Raw genomic sequence first — 27,137 nt, 5'->3', positions numbered from 1 at the left:
CCCCGCCCGACAGCGGCAAGACCCCAGCCCCACGGGCGCAACCCCCCGCCCAACCACCCACGGGAGGGACAGCCCCCCTAACCAACCCAAGGCGGCCGCCCACAGCCCCACCCGCACCCCAACACCCGCCCAGGCACCTCCACCCACCCCCAGCCACCAGACCACCCACGGATCGGCCCGCCAGGCCGATCAAATATCTGGCATTTGCAGAATGTCCTAAAGTGCAGTGTGCGTGTGTCTGTACGTTTAAAAGGCGGGGCCTGTTGCCTAGTGACGTCATCGTGGGTTTTAACAGAGTCGTGTTTGGTAGCTTTAGCCGTTAGCTTTACACCGGATTGTTACCTCTGCTTAGTGATGAGATTGCATGTGCTTCCATGGCTGTCATATCCTCTTGTCAACAAACGGGGTATTGTTTGGATGGCAAGTTTGTCACTTCAATCATTGATTTGTTGTTCAATATTCCCAGTGTACGTGTGTATGTTGTCTGTGTGACGTCACACCTTCCTCTTCGATATCAACCTCATTTTAGTGTGATACTGCTTGTCGCTTTCACCAGTAAAATGATATTCCCTGCATTGAACTTGCTGCACTTATGAGGCTGTCTTGTTGGCGACATAAAACCACATCAAAAGTAGCGTGCCACGTTACATCAAGCTATCGCTAACAGCGCTGTATCAGACCTAAAAGTAATTTGATTACTCGTTACTAGTAAAAGTAACGGCGTTAGTACGAACACTGCTTACTAGTGTTCATTTAATTGGGGGACAGTTTTTAGGAGCTGATTTGAAAGTTTAAAATTGTCAGAATTGTAAGGGAAAGCAATTCAACAGAATACATGTAGTTGTAGTTCAATAACACCAGGGGGCAGCAATGAAAGTATCTGCAGCCTTAATATAGAATCAAGTTCTTGTCATTTTTGCAAGTGAATGTCTAAACATTTGACACAAATGCTGCAGTGTGGGAAGTCTCACCACCACCAAAGTCTACTTCAATCCACCTTGAAAGAGAAAGAAAATAGCTTTGTTAGATGACATGTTGACCAGCAGCATTCAAACTGAAAGCCTTGATTAATCAAACTCATACTTTGGTCAACACATTTAATACTTTCCTCTTATTTCCAACTTCCACATGTGGGGCTTTAAACAAAAAAAAAGTGAAATAAAGGATGATTAAAATACATTTGCTATTAAAACATTTACACTTGGTGGTTGTTGTCAGGCTGAGATGACATGTTTTAGGCTTCCGGAAAATAGTGACTTAGACTAGCATCTTGATTTTTTCACATTGGCTAAACCTGCCTTTACAAAGATGTTAATGCAATACTGGATCTTATGAGACGCTGCAGAAGTACATTAGTGTTTACAACACAATTGATCTTAGTACACAAAGTGATGCAGGAAACATTTCAATATAGTTCTCAGCTAAAGGGCTCGCACTTTTATAAACCAAGATGCAAATTAGTGATCATCTGGGGGTTCATTAGTGCTTGTGGGACATAGTTTCTTTAAAAGGGAGACAGAGTTTAAGAGTTCTAAATAGGCGTTCAAGCACACAAATAAGATCATTCTTTGCACAAGCAACATAAAGATGGCTACAGCTGACAGAATCAATCAGTCTCTTGCACACACTCACCTTTACTTTCCTATCATTTCCCAAAATGAACACACAGTTTGTAGTTTCATGTGCAAGACCCTCTCCTCGGCATGGAAAGAAAGACGCTCCTAAAAACCAACCCTACAAAGTGTACAATGACCTGAGAGTCAACATGAACTTACGGGACTTGGGGCTGAAAGATGGTCATGTGATGCCAAGTGCTAAATGTCGACAAAAGAAGGTTCTGGAGGAAAACATGGCTACTTGACAGCTCAGTTTCAAAACTGGCCGTACTACTTTAGTTGTCGTCGTCTTCATCGTCCTCGCTGACCAGGTAGCCCCGTGCCCCGCTGTAGTGGGGCGGGGAGGTCTTGTTAAAGAAGGGCAGACGGAAGGTGGGTGAGGGCGAGCGCTCCTCGCGGGCTGGACTGCTGCTCGGGCTCTGGCGGGGGCTGATGGCCTGCAGCATGCGACCTTTGCCCTCCTTCAGCATGTGCTTCTGTGGACACACACACACACACACACACACACACACACACACACACACACAGAGACAGAGACAGTGGTCAGTCCTGCCTGCATAGACTATGGTGGTCTTCTCCATCCTCACCAGCGCTCCTTCAGGTCCAAACATCTGCAGGAAGTTGCCAATGAACTCCCTGGATTTCTCCTCCCACTTCTGGATGAGGTCAATGCTCTTCTCCTCCACCTTGAGGACAAACTCTTTGCTCTTCTCCTCAACGTCTCGTACCTTCCTCTTCACCTTGTCCACGCGCTCCTGCAGGTGGTACTTCTTCTCCTGGGAACACACAAAGACTACGTTCACACTGCAGGACAACAGTCTTAGTAGATCACATACAACACACCCACTAATAGAACACACAAAGACTACGTTCACACTGCAGGACAAAGTGACACAAATCACACTTTTTGGAGATCTGATATTTTCTAGCTGACTGTTTACTCTGCAAGAAAAATGTGAACTTATATCAGTGTAAACACACACAGGCCCCAATGTGGTCCCAATGTGGTCCCCAATGTGGTCCCAATGTGGTCCCCAATGTGGTCCCAATGTGGTCCCCAATGTGGCCCCAATGTGGTCCCCAATGTGGCCCCAATGTGGTCCCCAATGTGGTCCCCAATGTGGTCCCCAATGTGGTCCCAATGTGGTCCCCAATGTGGCCCCAATGTGGCCCCAATGTGACCCCAATGTGGTCCCAATGTGGTCCCAATGTGGTTCCAATGTGGTACCCATGTGGCCCCAATGTGACCTCCACATCACTTGCATGCACACTTCCATCAAGTGAAAACAAAGGAAGTTGACCAGGAGGAAGTGGCTACAATTACAAAATAAAATAAATGTTGAACCACCTTAAAATGAGTGTTTCTTTAGGTGAAAGTAAAGTAATATAAAGTATGAATGAATGTATATAGTGTCATATATTTGTCATCTTGTTATGTCTGCTAAGTAGAGGAGCCACGGACATCACATTTATTCTTCAAAACAAATGTGCCACAGCATCAATTGAGTCTTTCAACGATCACTATTTCTTTAGAATGAAAATATATATTCCTATATTACATCAAGCACTATTCTGTCATGTTAAATACAAACAGAGATGTAGTGATGATGAAATATGCTGTAGGAGCCAAATAGAGAGCCATACTTGAATCTATGTGTATTGTATTATTTTGAGTGATTGATGTGTGTATGTCAGTGTGCAGCCTTTGCAGGTGGTGAAAAGTTCCCACTCAGGCCTATAAGGGGCAGGAGCATGCTGGGCGCGTGATTGGCAGTCGGGCACCAGCATACCGTCTTTGAGCTCACCAGGTGAGGTCTACAGACAGGTGACACCTGTCTGTAGACCTCGGCTTTATATAGGCTAACATTTATTTTGTTTCTTGAGTATTCTGTTCCTTGATTTTTGTAAATAATAATAAGGGTTAATGTGGTCAACATATATCAAATAAAAACTAAATAAGATAAGGCTCAGAATGGTTTCTTAACAAAACCTTTCTACATATAAAGTGCTTTTTTTGATTGATTGATTGAAACTTTTATTAGTAGATTGCACAGTACAGTACATATTCCGTACAATTGACCACTAAATGGTAACACCCCAATAAGTTTTTCAACTTGTTTAAGTCGGGGTCCACGTTAATCAACATTAAACTGCCTCAAGTTGTTGCTCAGATTAAATAAAATGACACAACTTTTCTTCTACATATAAAAAGTGCAACATTAAACAGTTTCAAGTCAACTCATCATGCTTAATTTATTACAGCATTTGGGAAGACTGTAGTTTATTTTTATTATGTAAATGTTATATTTGTATCAACATGTGATAGCAGGGACCCTGCCATTCAAAACTAGGCTGCTGCATTACTAATGATTAATGTAACTATAGCTGAAAAAATAGTACAATAGCAATAGGAGAGACTATTCATCCCTGAACACCATGGAGTTCATGTAGGCTTAATGATGCACTTACATTATTATATCAACTATCAGACAGAAACTCTTCATTTAACAAAATGTCCTTTTTTGCTGCTTCAACACAGCTCAATCAACACAGAAAACGTTAAAGTAAAATAACAGACAGACAGGGCTTTGCTGTCCATAAGACAGACAGACGGACGGACGGACGGACAGACGGACATACATCAAGCAAGAATGGGAAAGAATTCCACCTGAGAAGCTTCAAAAATGTGTCTCCTCAGTTCCCAAACCTTTACTGAGTGTTGTTAAAAGGAAAGGCCATGTAACACAGTGGTGAACATGCCCTTTCCCAACTACTTTGGCACGTGTTGCAGCCATGAAATTCTAAGTTAATTATTATTCGCAAAAAGAAAATAAAGTTTATGAGTTTGAACATCAAATATGTTGTCTTTGTAGCATATTCAACTGAATATGGCTTGAAAAGGATTTGCAAATCATTGTATTCCGTTTATATTTACATCTAACACAATTTCCCAACTCATATGGAAACGGGGTTTGTGTATATATGTGTGTGTATATATATATATATATATATATATATATATATATATATATATATATATATATATATATATATAGTGTTTATGTGTTTGTGGTGTACAGACCTTTGATTTTCAACTGTGTTGTTCTTCAAGGTCTATAGAAGTGAAGTTGGTATGGTATGATATGGTGTTGTATGGTGTGGTGTGGGAATGATGTGGTGTGGTATGGTATGGTGTTGTATGGTGTGGTACATTCAGGTCACACACAGATGGGATAGTTTAGACTGCAGTCACAATTGAAAAGATCAGATCCAGGACTACTTCCTGATGTGGTCTGAATCTGATGCCAACAGATGGGATGTGAAGCACTTCAGAGCGTTTAGACTGGCCAAACTAAATCAGGTGTGTGTCACTTGGGTTTTCTCACATTGATGAAGCTGACGTTGAGCTCCTTGGCCGTGTAGCCCCTCTGCAGGTTGCGCCTGACGTACAAGTCGTAGTCGCGGACAATACGTGTGATGATGTCAGAGGTGGAGATGCCTTCTGTCCGCTGGGTGGGAGCAAACATGCCTGTGGAGGACAGCAGATAGTAATTAGTGCAAAGATACTGTAGATACTATTCCCACCACTGCTGATGAGTGGGTCTATTTTCATACAATGATTATAAGGCGCACTAAAGAGGTTATATTATGATGATCTTCTACTTTAAAAGACTTCCTGGTGGTCTACATAACATGTCATGCTCAAAATGTTGCATACATGATGTTTTACACACCATCCTCAAACTGCTTTCTGACTTTCTTTTCAGGATGTGCCATTTTGTGGGAGGTCTTAATTACATGCCTCCACTTTGACACCGTCATCTTTTGTTGTAGCGGTAGGTTTTAGCGCTTCCATAGCGAGTCTACTGACAGATATAAGTTAGAACTCTACGCTACTTTGTGTTAGAAATGGCAAGAGTGCAGGATACATGCTCCACAACACCAAGATAGAGAAAAAGAAGGAGCTTCTCGACTAAGACGTCGGCGCAGACTACAATGGTGAACACATGCACATTTTCAGGACTTACGCAGATCCCAAATACACATCAGCAGGTACCAGAAAGTAAGAAAAGTTGGTTTTGCATAATATTGCGAAACAATGCTAGATAATGTCTGCTAACAGGTGCCATTTTTAAGTCCTTCTACACACACCATTATAATACTGTATGTTGAAGCACAGTACGTCTGACTATGGTAGCCGTAATGCTACGAATGCCATTAATAATAAGCAGCTTCATAGCTCACCAAAGTCGTATTTAAACATTTTGACAGATGTTTTTAAGCAGCATGAGTAATGTTCTATATTCTCTATGAAACATCAAAGTGTTGCTTGCTACTTGCTCGCGTCATTTATTGAACAAGCGTCAACCTGCAGTCCACACGTATCTCTTATTTGTGACTGCCATCCAGTGCGCCTTATAGTCCGACAAATATGGTAGGTGTGTTTATGCACTGGGTGTGTGTGTCTTTATTGACATAGCAATCCTCAGCTAGCATGTCCCCTAGAAGCAGAGTCAACTAGAAATGCATGCATGTAGATGACCATAATGTACGCCACAGAGCATCCAACAATTGCTTATGATACAGGATTGCTTATTATTTTTATTGGATAGTAGTCTGTTTATTTCAATTGTTAGTTTTATTTCTTTTTCTTTATTACCTCTTGTGTAATTTATTTTTTACCCCATATTTGTTCCCACTACCGCACCTTAAGTTGGAGTCCTTAATCTCGTTATATGCAAATATAATGACAATAAAGTCCATTCTATTCTATTCTTCTATATTGTAGATTGGGGTGTCCAAATCTTTTTCACAAAGGGCCGCATAGTGAAAAATGCAAAAATGCTGGGGCCACTGTGATTTTACATTTGGTTCAAGTCACCCATGAAAACATTTTAGGCAAGCATTCATTTGATGACATTTTTCACAGCAATCATTCTGACACAGTCAAGACGTGTTAGAAGGACAAACACAATTAGTACAACGACAAAAACTATTTCCACCAACCGTTGCAGAGGGAGAAAGAAGCCATTAAATGTTAGTGAAGATCCTAATAAAGCTCACTACAATAATAATAATATTTAGTTTGTTTATTCTAATGTAACAGAAGAGCTGTAATATAAAAATACGTTCATATTTAGTCGATGGAAATGTACGTCACACCCCATGAGTCATCACTCACTACCATGCAAACCTGTTGTTTACCTGTCAATCTTCTCCTTCAATAATGGACAAATATTACAATCTGCTGCTGCACAACACACTACACAGCAGGGAGGCGCTCAGCAACACCTAACAACCACACAACACTAGACAACTACATAACACTAGACAACTACACAACACTAGACAACATGTAACAATGAGACAACACGTAACAACTAGACAACACGTAACAACTAGACAACACTAGACAACTAGACAACACTAGACAACTAGACAACACGTAACAACTAGACAACACGTAACAACTAGACAGCACGTAACAACTAGACAGCACGTAACAACTGGACAACAAAAGGTTGACACTTCGTGGTGGATATGATTTAACACGCTCAACTCAAGTCTTCACAGGAAATCTTGGAGGGCGTTTGAGAACAAGATGTGCAGAGAGGTACCTGTCTCACTCCCCCTCGTTAAGAGAGTTGATATCTTGTGTTTGCTGAAGATGTTCAGAGAGTTACCTGTCTCACTCCCCCTCGTTAAGAGAGTTCAAAGAAAGCCAGTGATCAAAGATGAGCCTTTACACTGTGCAATCATCACAATACATGTTACATTTCATGAATGCTAGTGGAACTATAAGTAGTGTTATTGTCATTTTAGGGATCAAACAGAGTTTGCGTTGTATTTGCTGGGAAATAATCTGAAATGTCTTTTTGAAAGCTGAAGGTGGTTAAGCCCCATCCCACATGAATAGGAAGTAGCCTGCAAACTAAAACACTTTTATTACATTTCTTTTAGAATTACATCGCTGTGGAGTGTGTTTGCATTAGTTAGTTAGCAAGATAACACAATCAATCAAAGTTGACTTATATAGCCCTTAATCAGGAGTGTCTCAAAGGGCTGCACAAGCCACAATGACATCCTGGGCTCAGATCCCACATCAGGGCAAGAAAAAAAGTCAACCCAATGGGCACAACCACAAACCTTGCAGGGGACTTCAGATGTGGGGACCCTCCTGGGTGACCGGTGCAATCAATGTATGCCGTTAATAAAACTTCCCCTTCCAACAGATGGATTATTATCCTATGAAGTGGACCTTTCTTTCATACCATGGTGACTCAAACTACAACAATTATTACTCTTTCTCCTGATCTTCACCAACATTTACCGTATTTTCCGCACTATAAGGCGCACCTAAAAACCACAAATTTTCTCAAAAGCTGACAGTGCGCCTTATAACCCGGTGCGCTTTATATATGGATAAATATTAAGATTCATTTTCATAAAGTTTCGGTCTCGCAACTTCGGTAAACAGCCGCCATCTTTTTTCCCGGTAGAACAGGAAGCGCTTCTTCTTCTACGCAAGCAACCGCCAAGGTAAGCACCCGCCCCCATAGAACAGGAAGCGCTTCTTCTACTGTAAGCAACCACCCGCCCGCGTAGAAGAAGAAAAAGCGCGCGGATATCACCGTACGTTTCATTTCCTTTGTGTGTTTACATCTGTAAAGACCACAAAATGGCTCCTACTAAGCGACAGGTATCCGGTTCATGAAAAGACGCAATCTCTCCATCCGCACACGGATTACTATTTCACAGCAACTGATATTCCTGTGAACCGCACTGTGGATACAACAGGAGCACGTACGGTGAATATTCGCACCACAGGGAATGAGAAGTCATCCTTCACTGTGGTTCTAGCTTGCCATGCTAATGGCCAGAAACTTCCACCCATGGTGATATTCAAAAGGAAGACCTTGCCAAAAGAGACCTTTCCAGCCGGCGTCATCATAAAAGCTAACTCGAAGGGATGGATGAAGAAAAGATGAGCGAGTGGTTAAGGTAAGTTTAAGTTTACGCGAAGAGGCCGGGTGGCTTTTTTCACGCAGCTCTGTCCATGTTGATATACGTATGTTTGTGATTGCACATTTGCGTACATTTTGGGAGTGAACAGAGTTGTTAGAACGCTGGTTTTTAATATATTATTAAAGTTTGACTGACCTATCTGACTGTTTTTTTGACATTCCTTTAGCGCAGTTAGATGCGGCTTACAACACGGGGCGGCTTATAGGTGGACAAAGTTTTGAAATATGCCGTTCATTGAAGGCGCGGCTTATAACCCAGGGCGCCTTATGGTGCGGAAAATACGGTACTTTCTTCCATGTCTCCTGTATGGTAATTCTACTAGTGAGTTAATGTATCTGTCCTATTGACTGTGTAATTCTACTAGTGAGTTAATGTATCTGTCCTATTGACTGTGTAATTCTACTAGTGAGTTAATGTATCTGTCCTATTGACTGTGTCAAAATGATTGCTGTGGAAATATCATTCAAACATTCAAATTAGTGGTGGCCTAAAACTTTTGCACAAGACTGCATATTTGAAGAAGCCTGGGCATCCATTTTGTGATGTAGGTGACAGATTATTAATCGTAGGACCTCGAGAGGGACAAGTGGTAGAAAATGGATGGATGAAAGTTTTCTCGTTACGTTTCACTTTTTGCTCATTCTTTGATCTTTGATCTATCAATTTTACAAATAACTCAACTTTGTTGTAATGTTCTTCTTGTTAAGGTCTGACTTTATTCCCATATTTTCACTGAAGTCTCATACTATTATTACTGCAACAGTATACTTTGTTTTGTTTAGGGAAGTGCCGATTGATCGACCACCAATTGGTGTTGGACAATTTTAGTGAAAAAGAATGTGATCGCCATCGCTCTTATGGCATTTCAATTACAAACACCAATGGCCTCTGGCTGACACTATTTATTTTCACTGCCCTGGCTGACAAGCAGATACCAGCTAATGATGTGTTTCCATACACTGTGTAGAGCCACTCCTCTAAACTAATAATAATGGCCTCCATTACGGCATATAAGCAGCATTTCAAAGTATCTTAAGTATTATTATCACTTGAAGATGAGGCTAAACATGTTACACAGCGAGAAAAAGAATAAGGAACTGGTTTAAATATTGTTAACCTGTCAATAGCACTCACCATAAATAAATGGAAAAGTATAAAGTTATTACATGCAGGGATGGGTACTTTTCAAATTTGAACCGATACTCTACCGATTCCTGGTCCCTGGGAATCGATTCCGGTACTTGACGATACCAACTTCCGGTACTATTGTGTGTGTGTTAATAAAATGGACACTTATTTTTCATTGAAAAATTGAAAAATGAGCCAATTATTATAACTAATGTCCAGTTGTTGTAACTGGTTTCATAATCACACGTATGAGTACCATTTGCAGGTATGACACTTACTGTATTTTTCGGACTATAAGTGGCAGTTTTTTTCATAGTTTGGCCGGGGGTGCGACTTATACTCAGGAGCGACTTATGTGTGAAATGATGAACACATTAGCGTAAAATATCAAATAATATTATTGATCTCATTGACGTAAGAGACTAGACGTATAAGATTTCATGGGATTTAGTGACAGATTGTTTGGTAAACGTATAGCATGTTCTATATGTTATAGTTATTTGAATGACTCTTACCATAATATGTTACGTTAACATACCAGTTGGTTATTTATGCCTCATATAACGTACACTTATTCAGCCTGTTGTTCACTATTCTTTATTTATTTTAAATTGCCTTTCAAATGTCTATTCTTGCTGTTGGCTTTTATCAAATACATTTCCCCAAAAAATGCGATTTATACTCCAGTGCGACTTATATATGTTTTTTTCCTTCTTTATTATGCATTTCCGGCCGGTGCGACTTATACTCCGGAGCGACTTATACTCCGAAAACTACGGTAGTTTAGGGTCTGTTGGCCACTTCATTTTTTGCTGTCTGCTGCTATGTTACTGTAAGTATTGTACTTATTTGACTGTAATGTCAATCTTAGTTGTAGTTTGCATTAATACATTTGAAGGTGTTGTTTAAATTGATAATGCTAATAAGTAGCATGTCAATAGCAAAGCCAATGTATATTAGCATCAAGCTAGCACATGATTTGTGTAAAAGTGGAACCTTACTTTGCTAACATTGGAGCAGTTTTTCAGTCAATTTCTTTGTTGCCATTGAAAATTGCAACATTACCTAGAGGTAGTTGGTGGAGTGATTGCCAGGTGCCAGGTGGAGTGATTGCCAGGTGGCAGGTGCAGAGAGCTCGCTGAGTCAGCAACCAGGCATGACGTCATGCGCAACCCAAGTACCGAAACATGGTATCCTTGAATTTGGAATTCAGTTGGTGCCAAAAAAGTACCGGATTTTGTACCCATCCCTAATTACATGTGATTGATACTGGTATTGGTATCGGTCGATCTCACTCAGAGATGATCCTAGTTTTGTCTATATATTATATTCAGACTTTTAAAAATATATATATTTTATTTAAGATTTCCAAAAATATATTTTGGCCCCATTTTTGCTGTTTTTTCTTTTTGAGTTTTCCCAGATAGACAAAGAAAACAAAAAGTGTTTGGTTACCAGCTTCCTTGATGTGCTTGTAGACGTCGTCACTGCCGGCTGAGGAGTAAGGGATGTCATCATGGGCCACAAAGTCAATCTGCTCAACACAGTGATGTGTTCTTTCAACAAGATGCATGATGGTCTTTAAAGGGCTTTTATTGACTCACGCGATGTTTGGCCAGAAACTCTGGCGACAGCGTCCAGGGGGCGTTGCGCACCACTTCGTCCACGTAGCGACAGTGACAGACAGCGTCGTAGCGCTCGTCTTCGTTCATGACTGTGAAGCCCTTGTACTTGTGTGTCAGGTCATCGCTGCACACTTGGAACAAGATGGGAGAATAAACACAATAAATGATACGATCAGGTTTTCATAGCCAGACACAATCCAATGGGTGTGCCAAGTAAACCACAGACTCTACAATTACCTCCAACTCTGAGGTGTGTATTGGGGAAGATGTACAATTACCTCCAACTATGAGGTGTGTATTGGGGAAGATGTACAATTACCTCCAACTATGAGGTGTGTATTGGGAAAGATGTACAATTACCTCCAACTATGAGGTGTGTATTGGGGAAGAGGCATTTTGCCTGCATTAGAGCCCTGGCGTGTCCTGAGTGGAAAACATCAAAGATTCCATCTGCATACACTCGCACTGGCCGGTCAGCTGAAAAACAAAACATCCACCAAAGACCTCGTATGTGTTCATGGACAAAAGGGAGATGAATGATAAGAGTTGAAGACTCACGTGGTGTTCCCTGTTTGGCCTCCTCCATGTTGACTCTCTGGTATGGCTGAGCATCAGCTGGCACCAGCTCATCGGCGAAAGGTGCAGGGTGCTTCAAGCCCTAATGGAGCCACGTAGAAAGCACAAGAGGAAAGAACAATTGGCAGTAATATGTCATTATGAAGTCATACAAGTCAATGGGCCAACAAGCTAAATGTTCCCAGCAAATAATCAACTCTTTGATCATGCGTAGATCAACAGATGTGTAGCATACAAGTAGACACACACACACCTTGAAAGTGACAACTTACCACAGTACATCTGGCGATTTTCCCAATCTTGGCTGCCACCTCATTGTCTACGTTGGAGACATCTCGTTTCCTCTTTCGGGACGGGAGCGATGGCACGCTGGAGCTCTGCATCTGGGTCAATGGACAAAGACATCTGGTTTATCTCTGCACACACTACAGATGGTCCGCAGCGTGGTCACACACACAAGTGTCTGCTTTCTTCTCCATCCCTGAGATACAACGTCCAGTCACCACTTCCAAAGAGTGTGAAGTGTCCAGCTGCAGCCTGGACCTTTTCCTTCATGACACAATGCCCAATGGCCATTTCTGCAGAGCGTTTCATTGACCGATCGCGTATAGTTTCACAAGGCATAAACTCCTTCCATATTGGCACTTTTACGTTGTTGTAATCTTTTATCATTCAAATCGGGCACATACTTAGACATTTGTTTTGGGCAATTTATTTTAAGCAACTAACTTAAGTCTAAATAAAACATCCAAGTTTTGTCTGTTCATGCCAGTCTGAGCTGGCAGCGTTTATTCAACTTCAGCATATACTGTACACACTTCTTCTGCTTACGAGACTTAGACTTCCTTTTTATTGTCATTCAAATTTGAACTTTACAGTACAGATAAGGATGAAAATTCGTTACATTAGCTCATGGTAGTGCAGGATAAAAAAGCAATAAGGTGCATATATAAATAAATAAATAGGTTACTGTACAGATCAATATATTGCACTTTTTCACATACATCCACGTTTATGGATGTATGTTATATTGTCTTTATATTCCAGCAAGTTAATCCATTTTGGGGGGAGTTGAGGGGATCATTATGATGCGTTCAAGAGTCTTACGGCCTGAGGGAAGAAGCTGTTACAGAACCTGGAGGTTCTGCTTCGGAGGCTGCGGAACCTCTTTCTAGAGTCAAATATGTCAACTATCAGTTACTATGTCAACCTTCAGTGTAATACATACACATATACTGTAAATATATATACACACATATATATAACGTATATGTGTGTATATTTATATAAATGACTGTTTCAACAATGGCAAAACAACATTTGTCTCACATGAGAGACATTAACAAACTCCATTTTCACATGAAGGGAAATGAACAATTTATGCCAGGACTGTAATCCTGAGTACCTTTTATACCAGTGTTAAGTAAGCTGCATCGCCTCCCTCCTCCCTGGGTAGCTTCTTCCATAACAGCCACAATAAAAATGGTAAAAAAAAACAAAACAAGCAAATACAGAGAGAAAGTGTTTTATTGTTTGTGCGATGTCGCCATCTTATGGAGGAGTTTGCTCACTGCAAGTGTCCTTCATTTACAGGTAGTGATTTGTTGTAGCTGAGATAGGCTCCAGCGCCCCCCGCGACCCCAAAAGGGAATAAGCGGTAGAAAATGGATGGATGGATGGATTTGTTTTGAGGATTTTTCAACTGGAGTTCCGTTTGGCTTCCAGCTGTGCATAGCGTATGAATTCTTACCTTACAGTAGAACTAAAAGTGTTTATACCTACTAAAGTGTCCCATGTGTGATGTCTGTAGGAGTGTTTTCATGCATATTTGTACGTGCTATTGTATTGTAATGACTTATTACATAGTTATGAGCTAATATGCTAACATGTTTACAAGTGTCTGTGTTAGTATTATTAACTTACAATGGAACTAATCTTCTATTGTTTTCTTCGTAAATTCACCAAGCTGTCACCGTTGAGTTATTGAGTGTGTTTAGCTGATTGGAGAGCTAGCTTCCGCAGCTAATGGGTCCATGACCATGACTTCTGTTTTATTTGATCAGCTGTTTTACTGCCACGTTACAGACACAGTTTTTTTAAACAATTAAGGTATATAAATAAACATTTACAAAATATTTCATATTGATATATATATATGTGGCTTATAGTCCGGTATGGCTAATACATGGAAAATATTTGTTTTCTTCTAAAAATGTTGTGAGTGCGGCTTATATCCCAGTGCGCTCTATAGTCCTGAAAATACAGTATACATACATATATGCATGCATGCATACATACATACATATATATATATAAATATATATACATAAGCAGTTAAACACATATATATATATATATATATATATATATATATATATATATATATATACCAATATATGTACCAATCTAAGGTAATACGCAAGGACATTAACACATCCGACACATATGTAGGATTAACCGAGGGATAATTCAAAACCAGATGGAACAACCACAAGGCTTCTTTCAGGAACCAAAACCTGCGGAATACCACAGAACTCAGCAAACACATTTGGGACCTCAAAGACAATAATGTTGAATATTCAATAACATGGCAAATTCTTGCATCCAGCACACCTTACAATAGTGGTAATAAAAGATGCAACCTATGCTTGAAAGAGAAACTGTTTATTATTTACCGTCCAGACCTGTCATCCCTCAACAAGCGCAGCGAAATTGTAACAGCATGCCGCCACAGACGGAAACACCTCCTAGGTAACACATGAGCCAATCACCACGCCCCTACGCCAGCCTGTACCCACCCACTCTGTGCCCTATATAAACCATGGTATGTGAATGCTCCCATTAAAATCTCCTGATGATTGAGGGTACCCCCCCTCATGAAACAGGCCTGTAGAGATGAAATAGTCTTGTGATTTTTTTTCCCACACATACATATATTGCGCTCTACTACGGTATCGAGCACTATTTTTTGGATAACCTTATTAAGACATATATATACATACATATACACTTATTATATATCAAGGGCAGAGAGAGAATTGTCCAATGAACATGAAAATGTTATACACAACATTTACATGTCATTATTTTCAACTACCATGGAGCGTCCCTGAAATCATACTTTTGTAATATCAGTAAATGAAACCAGACCAAGCCGCTCAAAAGCTGCCTTAGCCATTTACTGTAGTTTGATGCTAACTGACGTCTGCCTCTGCTTAAAGTTAGGACTGTCAGAGAGATAGATTAGTCATGAAGATGTAATTGGACCAACATTCTTAATCGACTTACAGCAGCTTGCGAACGTTCAGACCCCTACGGACTGGAGATCTTATTTTGAAACTCTGGACGGACGTTAAGAAGTCTGCGTAAACAGGAAGCCCCGCCAGCACAACAACGCCCACTTGTGGCCCCAGTTGGATGATATTGCAAAGAAAGTGAAGTCTGGTTGCCGTCACATGGATATGTGACACATCCACATTAGCTGCTGATTGACTTCAGCTGAGCTTGCTCACATGTCAGTGTCCACAGGCACGGTCCTAACTCCCGTTAAAGACACAAAGGTAATTTACATGTCAGTGTCCACAGGCACGGTCCTAACTCCCGTTAAAGACACAAAGGTCATGTACATGTCAGTGTCAACAGGCACGGTTCTTACTCCTGTTAAAGACACAAAGGTCATTTACATGTCAGTGTCCACAGGCACGGTCCTAACTCCCGCTAAAGACACAAAGGTCATGTACATGTCAGTGTCCACAGGCACGGTCCTAACTCCTGTTAAAGACACAAAGGTCATTTACATGTCAGTGTCCACAGGCCCGGTCCTAACTCCCGCTAAAGACACAAAGGTCATGTACATGTCAGTGTCCACAGGCACGGTCCTAACTCCTGTTAAAGACACAAAGGTCATTTACATGTCAGTGTCCACAGGCCCGGTCCTAACTCCCGTTAAAGACACAAAGGTCATGTACATGTCAGTGTCCACAGGCACGGTCCTAACTCCTGTTAAAGACACAAAGGTCATTTACATGTCAGTGTCCACAGGCCCGGTCCTAACTCCCGCTAAAGACACAAAGGTCATGTACATGTCAGTGTCCACAGGCACGGTCCTAACTCCCGTTAAAGACACAAAGGTCATGTACATGTCAGAGTGTCCACAAGCACGGTCCTAACTCCCGCTAAAGACACAAAGGTCATGTACATGTCAGTGTCCACAGGCACGGTCCTAACTTCCGTTAAAGACACAAAGGTCATGTACATGTCAGTGTCCACAGGCACGGTCCTAACTCCCGTTAAAGACACAAAGGTCATGTACATGTCAGAGTGTCCACAGGCACGGTCCTAACTCTCGTTAAAGACACAAAGGTCATGTACATGTCAGAGTGTCCACAGGCACGGTCCTAACTCCCGTTAAAGGCACAAAGGTCATGTACATGTCAGAGTGTCCACAGGCACGGTCCTAACTCCCGTTAAAGACACAAAGGTCAGGTCCTATGGAGTTTTTCAGGTGACAAAAAGAAGTTGCTAGAACTAACTTAGTGTAGTTTACTAGATGAGTGTTTGTCAATGATGTTCTGTCATGGGTAGAGAAATGAATATGACCTCCCTGTATTGACAACTTGATATCTAGTCATTCCCACTGTGTGAGTTACATTCTGTCCGTGCAACTGACAACTCACTTTTGATTTGCATTCCTGTCACTAACTTCTCTACCTCTGCTAGATCTGTACACACCTGTTCCTCTGACATGTGTGCACTGCTGCCACCTTGCTGCAGGCGTGTGTATACAAACAGTGGACACAAATAATGAGAAATCTCTCAGGGAACTATTTGGGAAACACTGTGATAGATCATCCTCTCTCACTATACAATCTTTGGTTGTTGCACAGAGCACTGAAACAGAGTCCAGCCATAGAAGTTCACATTTACATTTAACATTATTCTCCCATCCCACAATAAACATCATCCGATCCGACCAAAGTCTGCTGTCATCAATCATATGACTCAGTCCTGATTTAGAGACCTCTGAATACTCGCTAAATATGGCGTCACATTTGCCAAGTTGCCAAATCTGATCCCTTCTGCAATGTCTTCTTATCCTCTGGCAGAGCAGGTGCGTATGAGAGGTGAGGAGTTGTAACCACCAGCTCATAGCTCATAACATTTGCTGTTTGCAATCCAGTAATGCTATGTTACTGTACCTTTCATGCCTATTTGACTTTATCACTATGATTCTAAAACGTGTCATAGTTGTCACGTCCATCAATAGTGGTTCACATAGCAGACTTCTTTGCAATGGCCGTAGATGGCATAGACTTGCACCACAACAGTGAAAATAAGACCAAAAGGTTTGCTTGTCTGGCTGAATTGAAAGAAAAGAGTTGTAAACATTGTCAACTACTAACACAGAATCCACAGAGGTGGAGGCTCCATTCCATACATGCTACACACAATACAGCAGGGTTATTAAAGGGTGTGCTTGTTATTTTTAAACATCCAACCGGTCGGACACTGTGGACTTCTTGAACTCACCACTCATGAGAGAAGTTTGCAGCTGTGCTGCTCATAAAAGTGCAGACAATTACAAGGCAGGCGTGCTCAGACGCTCAGCTCTGAAATAACTTTACTGTAAACAAGAGTCACAAATCTGTGCATGTTACATGGCAAGTACATGGATTGAAGATTGAATCGAGGATTGTGTTGAATTGAGAATCGATTCTGAATGGAATCCTCACCCCAGGAATGGGAATGGGATGGAATTGATTCCCACCTCTAATAATACACACTTTTTCCACCTCAGGAACTTTGTCAGGAAATAAGTTCCCCCTGTGCTTCCACCAAAAACTACCCGGGTAGATTTAGTTCTTTAGGAACCTTTCGGAGTTCCTCCTACACTCTTAGAAATAAGGGTTCTAAAAGGGTTCTTCTACAAGGGCTGAGGTTCTAACTGGAACCATTTGCTTCTGAAAAACCCTTTCCCGAAGAAAGGGTTTTTCAAGGGTTCTTGGTAACGCTAATGGTTCCAGTAAGAACCATTTTGATCCAGAGAACCCTTTAAAACCCCTTTTCTGAATAATTGGTTTTAAAAGGGTTCTCACTAACACTAAGGGTTCCAGTAAGAACTATTTTGATCCAGAGAACCGTTTTTGGAAGAAAGAGTTCTTCAGGGATTGTTGAAAGCATGGGTAAGATCCTGTGTCACCAGGGACATACTTCCTGATAACATTTGCCAATAATGGTGCCTATCTTTAAATAAATGTTTTTCTCATTAAAATGTTTTGAATGTTTGTTCAATGTCAACATGATAAATGACCACAATATAATATGAACTAAACTGATCTGTAGAATACAATATGGTTCTTTATAGAACCCTCAGAAGACAAGACGGTTATCGGTGAAAACCTTTGAAAAGGGATGTTTTTAGAACCCCCTGTGTCAGGTCTAGATGAAACCCTTGAAACATGAAAAAGTTCTTTGTGGAACTCCTGTGTGGGTTCTAGATGAAACCCTTGAAACATGAAAGGGTTCTTAGTGGAACTCCCTGCATGGGTTCTAGATGAAACCCTTGACAAACGAAAGGGTTCTTAGTGGAACTCCCTGTGTGGGTTCTAAATGAAACCCTTGAAATACGAAAGGGTTCTTAGTGGAACTCCCTGTGTGGGTTCTAGATGAAACCCTTGAAACATGAAAGGGTTCTTGGTGCAACTCCCTGCGTGGCTTTTTTGTAGAACCTCTCATGGGGGGTTCTGGGTGGAACCTTACACACACAGTTCTAGGTAGAACACTCCAAAAGGGTTCCAGGTGGAACCTTTATAAAAAGGTTCTACCTGGAGCCAAAAAGGGTTCTCCTATGAGGACGAGCAGAAGAACCTTATATGGTTCTACTTAGCACTTTTATTTCTAAGAGTGTAGCTCGGTGGGACTTTTCCAAGCGACCAGGAACATTTTGGGGGGCGTCAATCACTGATTGGTTGAACACAGTGGGGGGCCTTCCTAAAACTTCCCTTTCAAACCCACGACCTCCATTGAAATATACGCAGAAACTTATTCATTTCTTGTGTATTTTCTAGGACAACTACCGGTAAGAGAAAGAGAAGAAAAGAAAGTTTCAAAATGCAGGAACTTTTGTGTGGCATCTTTGTGCTGAAGAGCACTGATCAGTGGAACTACTCAGTCGTAGTCTTTAAACTCTACACAGTTTATTATTTGTCCAAACTTCATTTCAATACGCCAATGTAGGAGAAGTGGATGGACTCTTTCAAAGGTGCATACGAAGGTGCATGAAGCGGCGACCTCAGCTGCTTACTACTCGGACTTCGTTGGATAAATGTGGAAATAAAGGAGGCAGCACACGAGGTAAATAACATCAAATATTAACTATTTACCTTATTACATGTTGTACAAGTAGTGAGTGACACTCCATTTGTGTCGTTATTTGCCTCAATATGAGTGAACAGAATGCTACTGCTAACAAGCTAATGCTAAGGGCAATGTGTTTGTAGTGTCGGGGTGAGATAAACACTGACATTTATTATTGATATATTGTTATTTACAGATAAACACTGACATTTATTATTGATATATTGTTATTTACAGATGAACACTGACATTTATTATTGATATATTGTTATTTACAGATAAACACATTTATTATTGATATATTGTTATTTACAGATAAACACTGACCTTTATTATTGATATATTGTTATTTACAGATAAACACATTTATTATTGATATATTGTTATTTACAGATGAACACAGACATTTATTATTGATATATTGTTATTTACAGATGAACACTGACATTTATTATTGATATATTGTTATTTACAGATAAACACATTTATTATTGATATATTGTTATTTACAGATAAACACTGACCTTTATTATTGATATATTGTTATTTACAGATAAACACATTTATTATTGATATATTGTTATTTACAGATAAACACTGACCTTTATTATTGATATATTGTTATTTACAGATAAACACTGACATTTATTATTGATATATTGTTATTTACAGATAAACACTGACATTTATTATTGATATATTGTTATTTACAGATAAACACTGACCTTTATTATTGATATATTGTTATTTACAGATAAACACATTTATTATTGATATATTGTTATTTACAGATAAACACTGACCTTTATTATTGATATATTGTTATTTACAGATAAACACTGACATTTATTATTGATATAATGTCATTTACAGATAAACACTGACATTTATTATTGATATATTGTTATTTACAGATAAACATTTATTATTGATATATTGTTATTTACAGATAAACACATTTATTATTGATATATTGTTATTTACAGATAAACACTGACATTTATTATTGATATATTGTTATTTACAGATAAACACTGACATTTATTATTGATATATTGTTATTTACAGATAAACACTGACCTTTATTATTGATATATTGTTATTTACAGATAAACACTGACCTTTATTATTGATATATTGTTATTTACAGATAAACACTGACATTTATTATTGATATATTGTTATTTACAGATGAACACAGACATTTATTATTGATATATTGTTATTTACAGATGAACACTGACATTTATTATTGATATATTGTTATTTACAGATAAACACATTTATTATTGATATATTGTTATTTACAGATAAACACTGACATTTATTATTGATATATTGTTATTTACAGATAAACACTGACCTTTATTATTGATATATTGTTATTTACAGATAAACACTGACATTTATTATTGATATATTGTTATTTACAGATAAACACTGACATTTATTATTGATATATTGTTATTTACAGATAAACACTGACCTTTATTATTGATATATTGTTATTTACAGCTAAACACTGACTTTTATTATTGATATATTGTTATTTACAGATAAACACATTTATTATTGATATATTGTTATTTACAGATAAACACTGACATTTATTATTGATATAATGTCATTTACAGATAAACACTGACATTTATTATTGATATATTGTTATTTACAGATAAACACATTTATTATTGGTATATTGTTATTTACAGATAAACACATTTATTATTGATATATTGTTATTTACAGATAAACACTGACATTTATTATTGATATATTGTTATTTACAGATAAACACATTTATTATTGATATATTGTTATTTACAGATAAACACATTTATTATTGATATATTGTTATTTACAGATAAACACTGACATTTATTATTGATATATTGTTATTTACAGATAAACACTGACCTTTATTATTGATATATTGTTATTTACAGATGAACACTGACATTTATTATTGATATATTGTTATTTACAGATAAACACTGACATTTATTATTGATATATTGTTATTTACAGATAAACACTGACTTTTATTATTGATATATTGTTATTTACAGATAAACACATTTATTATTGATATATTGTTATTTACAGATAAACACTGACATGTATTATTGATATATTGTTATTTACAGATAAACACATTTATTATTGATATATTGTTATTTACAGATAAACCCTGACATTTATTATTGATATATTGTTATTTACAGATAAACCCTGACAATTATTATTGATATATTGTTATTTAAAGATAAACACATGTATTATTTATATATTGTCATTTACAGATAAACCCTGACATGTATTATTGATATATTGTTATTTACAGCTGAAATGGACCAAAAGGAACACAACATGAATTCATCATTTACTGAGAGGACGTCTTTCTGACTGTTGGACATTGCAGGCAAAAACTTGACTTTTTATGAACAATTCGGTACACTTTATTGTATAAATAATATCATTTTATATATTATTGCTTTGTATTACAATTACTTACTTTTTAGTCAAATAAGTGTGACCTAATAATGTCTGTTTATTACCATTGTATCAGTGTAGAAATATAGAAAACCGCTCCTCCATACGTCATCAGCCTGATTTTTATAAACTACCTGACCTGTGAAATGCAGTGGAAACACAAACTACACACTTCTACGGGAACCAAATGTTCCTAAACTTTTGGTGGAAAATGGGCCTAATAATATAATATTTGTTGAATACGCAGATATTAAAACATATGCAATTTCATACATTACTTGTTTTTTTTCCAGTCAAAATGGAAATAATGAATACATTTAGTAAAAAAGATGAGGTAGATTATTTCCAGGCTTTCAAGGGCCGCATTAAAAGATGTGGCAGGACATATCCAGCCCCTTTAAGACCAGTATTAGTGTCTATAGTTGTAATGCAATTCAAATAATGCAACACATCATTAGGTCAATCTGTAACTTGGAGAAGGACTAGGACTAAACATATTCTGCTTCTTCATACTCATTCTGGGAATTAAAAACATATATTGTCCTATTTGACACAGACAAAAGAGAAATACTCCACAACTTTCCAGCTTGAGAACATGAAGAAGATGATCTTGTGAAAGTGTGTGATATTTAGTGCATGATGGAATGTAGCATAAAGAAAGTGTGTGATATTTAGTGCATGATGGAATGTAGCATACAGAAAGTGTGATATTTAGTGCATGATGGAATGTAGCAGACAGAAAGTGTGATATTTAGTGCATGATGGAATGTAGCATACAGAAAGTGTGATATTTAGTGCATGATGGAATGTAGGATACAGAAAGTGTGATATTTAGTGCATGATGGAATGTAGGATACAGAAAGTGTGATATTTAGTGCATGATGGAATGTAGCATACAGAAAGTGTGATATTTAGTGCATGATGGAATGTAGCAGACAGAAAGTGTGATATTTAGTGCATGATGGAATGTAGCAGACAGAAAGTGTGATATTTAGTGCATGATGGAATGTAGCAGACAGAAAGTGTGATATTTAGTGCATGATGGAATGTAGGATACAGAAAGTGTGATATTTAGTGCATGATGGAATGTAGCAGACAGAAAGTGTGATATTTAGTGCATGATGGAATGTAGCAGACAGAAAGTGTGATATTTAGTGCATGATGGAATGTAGCAGACAGAAAGTGTGATATTTAGTGCATGATGGAATGTAGGATACAGAAAGTGTGATATTTAGTGCATGATGGAATGTAGCATACAGAAAGTGTGTGATATTTAGTGCATGATGGAATGTAGCATAAAGAAAGTGTGTGATATTTAGTGCATGATGGAATGTAGCATACAGAAAGTGTGATATTTAGTGCATGATGGAATGTAGCAGACAGAAAGTGTGATATTTAGTGCATGATGGAATGTAGCATACAGAAAGTGTGATATTTAGTGCATGATGGAATGTAGGATACAGAAAGTGTGATATTTAGTGCATGATGGAATGTAGGATACAGAAAGTGTGATATTTAGTGCATGATGGAATGTAGCATACAGAAAGTGTGATATTTAGTGCATGATGGAATGTAGCAGACAGAAAGTGTGATATTTAGTGCATGATGGAATGTAGCAGACAGAAAGTGTGATATTTAGTGCATGATGGAATGTAGCAGACAGAAAGTGTGATATTTAGTGCATGATGGAATGTAGGATACAGAAAGTGTGATATTTAGTGCATGATGGAATGTAGCAGACAGAAAGTGTGATATTTAGTGCATGATGGAATGTAGCAGACAGAAAGTGTGATATTTAGTGCATGATGGAATGTAGCAGACAGAAAGTGTGATATTTAGTGCATGATGGAATGTAGGATACAGAAAGTGTGATATTTAGTGCATGATGGAATGTAGCATACAGAAAGTGTGATATTTAGTGCATGGAATGTAGCAGACAGAAAGTGTGATATTTAGTGCATGATGGAATGTAGCAGACAGAAAGTGTGATATTTAGTGCATGATGGAATGTAGGATACAGAAAGTGTGATATTTAGTGCATGATGGAATGTAGCATACAGAAAGTGTGATATTTAGTGCATGATGGAATGTAGCAGACAGAAAGTGTGATATTTAGTGCATGATGGAATGTAGGATACAGAAAGTGTGATATTTAGTGCATGATGGAATGTAGCAGACAGAAAGTGTGATATTTAGTGCATGATGGAATGTAGCATACAGAAAGTGTGATATTTAGTGCATGATGGAATGTAGCAGACAGAAAGTGTGATATTTAGTGCATGATGGAATGTAGCAGACAGAAAGTGTGATATTTAGTGCATGATGGAATGTAGCAGACAGAAAGTGTGATATTTAGTGCATGATGGAATGTAGCATACAGAAAGTGTGATATTTAGTGCATGATGGAATGTAGCAGACAGAAAGTGTGATATTTAGTGCATGATGGAATGTAGCATACAGAAAGTGTGATATTTAGTGCATGATGGAATGTAGCATACAGAAAGTGTGATATTTAGTGCATGATGGAATGTAGCATACAGAAAGTGTGTCATATTAGTGTATGATTGAATGTAGCATACAGAAAGTGTGATATTTAGTGCATGATGGAATGTAGCATACAGAAAGTGTGTCATATTTAGTGCATGATGGAATGTAGCATACAGAAAGTGTGCTATTTAGTGCATGATGGAATGTAGCATACAGAAAGTGTGTCATATTAGTGTATGATTGAATGTAGCAGACAGAAAGTGTGATATTTAGTGCATGATGAAATGTAGCATACAGAAAGTGTGATATTTAGTGCATGATGGAATGTAGCATACAGAAAGTGTGTGATATTTAGTGCATGATGGAATGTAGCATACAGAAAGTGTGATATTTAGTGCATGATGGAATGTAGCATACAGAAAGTGTGTGATATTTAGTGCATGATGGAATGTAGCAGACAGAAAGTGTGATATTTAGTGCATGATGGAATGTAGCAGACAGAAAGTGTGATATTTAGTGCATGATGGAATGTAGCAGACAGAAAGTGTGATATTTAGTGCATGATGGAATGTAGCAGACAGAAAGTGTGATATTTAGTGCATGATGGAATGTAGCATACAGAAAGTGTGATATTTAGTGCATGATGGAATGTAGCATACAGAAAGTGTGTGATATTTAGTGCATGATGGAATGTAGCATACAGAAAGTGTGTCATATTAGTGTATGATTGAATGTAGCATACAGAAAGTGTGTGATATTTAGTGCATGATGGAATGTAGCAGACAGAAAGTGTGATATTTAGTGCATGATGGAATGTAGCATACAGAATGTTTCTATGACGTCACTGGAGGACACACAAGGCCTCATTTGCCTTCCGCTGGAATGACAAAGTGAACTTTTATGGCACTCACTCAACTATATGGCACTTTTATACACACCTATATGCCAATGACATGTTATAAAGCGCAGTGATTGAAAAGAAGAAGTCTATCAGGTGCAGTTAGTGACTAAGACAAGTGCAGTTAGACAAGTGACACTGGTTGAGCAACTTTGAGCTTTACAACAAGACGCTAACTTGTCTTCTTATTCACCTTATTGTTTACTCACTTTATTGTTTACTCACTTTTGTCCGATGTGCGGCTTTTCCCCAGCGGTTGTTGTCTTCCTGCCTGTTAGCGCCGAGCTAGCGCAGCTTTGGCTAAGCTAACTCCCAGTCTACTGCTGCTAGCTGGCTTAGCTGCCGAAGCTAACTAGCTAGTTAAGGTGAAGGCTGCACACAGCAGAGAAGTGTCAGCAGTGGAAGGCTGCACATAGCAGAGACGTGACAGATTGAACTACAACCACTCCTCAACTACACAAGTGCAACATTGAAGTATGCGGAAGTGATTTGCTAGAAACTACATTTCCGGGTTTGTTGTGGGCAGTGCTGCCACCTGCTGGAGTAAAGCTGGAATAACACAATTGTTGTGGGCAGTGCTGCCACCTGCTGGAGTAAAGATGGAATAACACAATTGTTGTGGGCAGTGCTGCTACCTGCTGGAGTAAGTCTAGAGTAACACAATTGGCTGCCGTCAATGTGATGTTATGAGCTAGGGATAAAGTACTACACTACCCAGCATGCAACAGTAGTGACGAGCATGCGCAGTAGCCCCGGGAAGATTGTTGAATGTCGCCATGCCCATACACATCTTCTAAGGGGAGCACCAGTAGCGCTGCTGACGAGACGCCGGGGCCGCCATCTTGGAGTGGTGATCCGCTCCACTCAGTGCAATTCATTTGGCAGGAGCAATGAACTGTCAGCGCATTTAATTCATCTTACCTCACTGAATACCACTGATTTTCACACGTTTTTGTTGTCATACGCGTAGCTATGATAAAGGACACATGTTTTATCATTCATAGTTTGCTTAACAGTAATATAATACTCTTATATGCTATAAGTGACCAGACGTCCCAGATCAAAACTGGGCAGAGGTGGGTAGAGTAGCCAGAAATTGTACTCAAGTAAGAGTACTGTTACTTTAGAGATTTATTACTCAAGAAAAAGTAAGGAGTAGTCACCCAAATATTTACTTGAGTAAAAGTAAAAAGTATGTTGTGAAAAAACTACTCAAGTACTGAGTAACTGATGAGTAACATACACACTCATATATATATATATATATATATATATATATATATATATATATATATATATATATATATATATATATATATATATATATATATATATATATATATATATATATACATACATATATATATATACATACATATACATTGATATATACAGTATATAATTTATATGTATTTATTTTGGTGTTTTTGTTTACATGTTAAAGGTGTTTTAATGAATATACATTCATGTTTAACATATAGATTCCTTTCTTTCATGAAGACTAGAATATAAGTTGGTGTATTACCTGATTCTGATGACTTGCGTTGATTGTAATCAGACAGTAGTGATGATAACGTCCACGTTTTCAAATGGAGGAGAAGAAAAGTTCCTCCTTTCTGTCTAATACCACATGAAAGTGGTGAGTTTTTGGCATCTTATTTGTCCAGCTTCCATATTCGTTTTTATACACTTTACAAGAAATATATTGGCGTCAAACTCCGTAGCTTGCTAGCTTGTTTGCGCTGGCTTTCGGAGACTCTTGTTTTGAAAGCGCAGGCGCGATGGAGCGGCACTTTTATTGTGAAGACAGGAACGTCCTCATGTGCGGTCAGTCTTTAGGCTTTTGACGGGATGTACGGTTGAAATAAAACAAGTATATTTTTTCCTTCACACTTTTGATTGATTGATTGGAACTTTTATTAGTAGATTGCA

At 38.5% G+C, this 27,137-nt stretch overlaps 1 protein-coding gene across 2 annotated transcripts; it reads right to left on the bottom strand.

Moving 5' to 3' along the window:
• Positions 1–1,083: 1,083 nt before the first annotated feature.
• On the bottom strand, positions 1,084–25,706 carry pcyt1aa (phosphate cytidylyltransferase 1A, choline a). 2 transcript variants are annotated; one of them, XM_061978697.2, is made up of 9 exons: positions 25,415–25,706; positions 12,244–12,354; positions 11,954–12,053; positions 11,756–11,872; positions 11,375–11,526; positions 11,226–11,304; positions 5,003–5,145; positions 2,204–2,392; positions 1,084–2,092 (listed from the first exon to the last, which is right to left on the bottom strand). In XM_061978697.2, exons 2-9 carry the CDS (start codon positions 12,352–12,354, stop codon positions 1,892–1,894), a joined length of 1,092 nt encoding a protein of 363 aa, XP_061834681.1. In that variant the 5' UTR covers positions 25,415–25,706; the 3' UTR covers positions 1,084–1,891. The 2 variants fall into 2 exon arrangements, with proteins under 2 accessions (XP_061834681.1, XP_061834680.1); XM_061978696.2 differs by having other exon boundaries at positions 25,431–25,705.
• Positions 25,707–27,137: the final 1,431 nt, after the last annotated feature.

The sequence above is a fragment of the Nerophis lumbriciformis genome, linkage group LG19 (genome assembly GCF_033978685.3).
Source record: "Nerophis lumbriciformis linkage group LG19, RoL_Nlum_v2.1, whole genome shotgun sequence".
Lineage (NCBI taxonomy): Eukaryota > Metazoa > Chordata > Actinopteri > Syngnathiformes > Syngnathidae > Nerophis > Nerophis lumbriciformis.
This window is presented reverse-complemented; position numbering and strand designations above follow the sequence as displayed.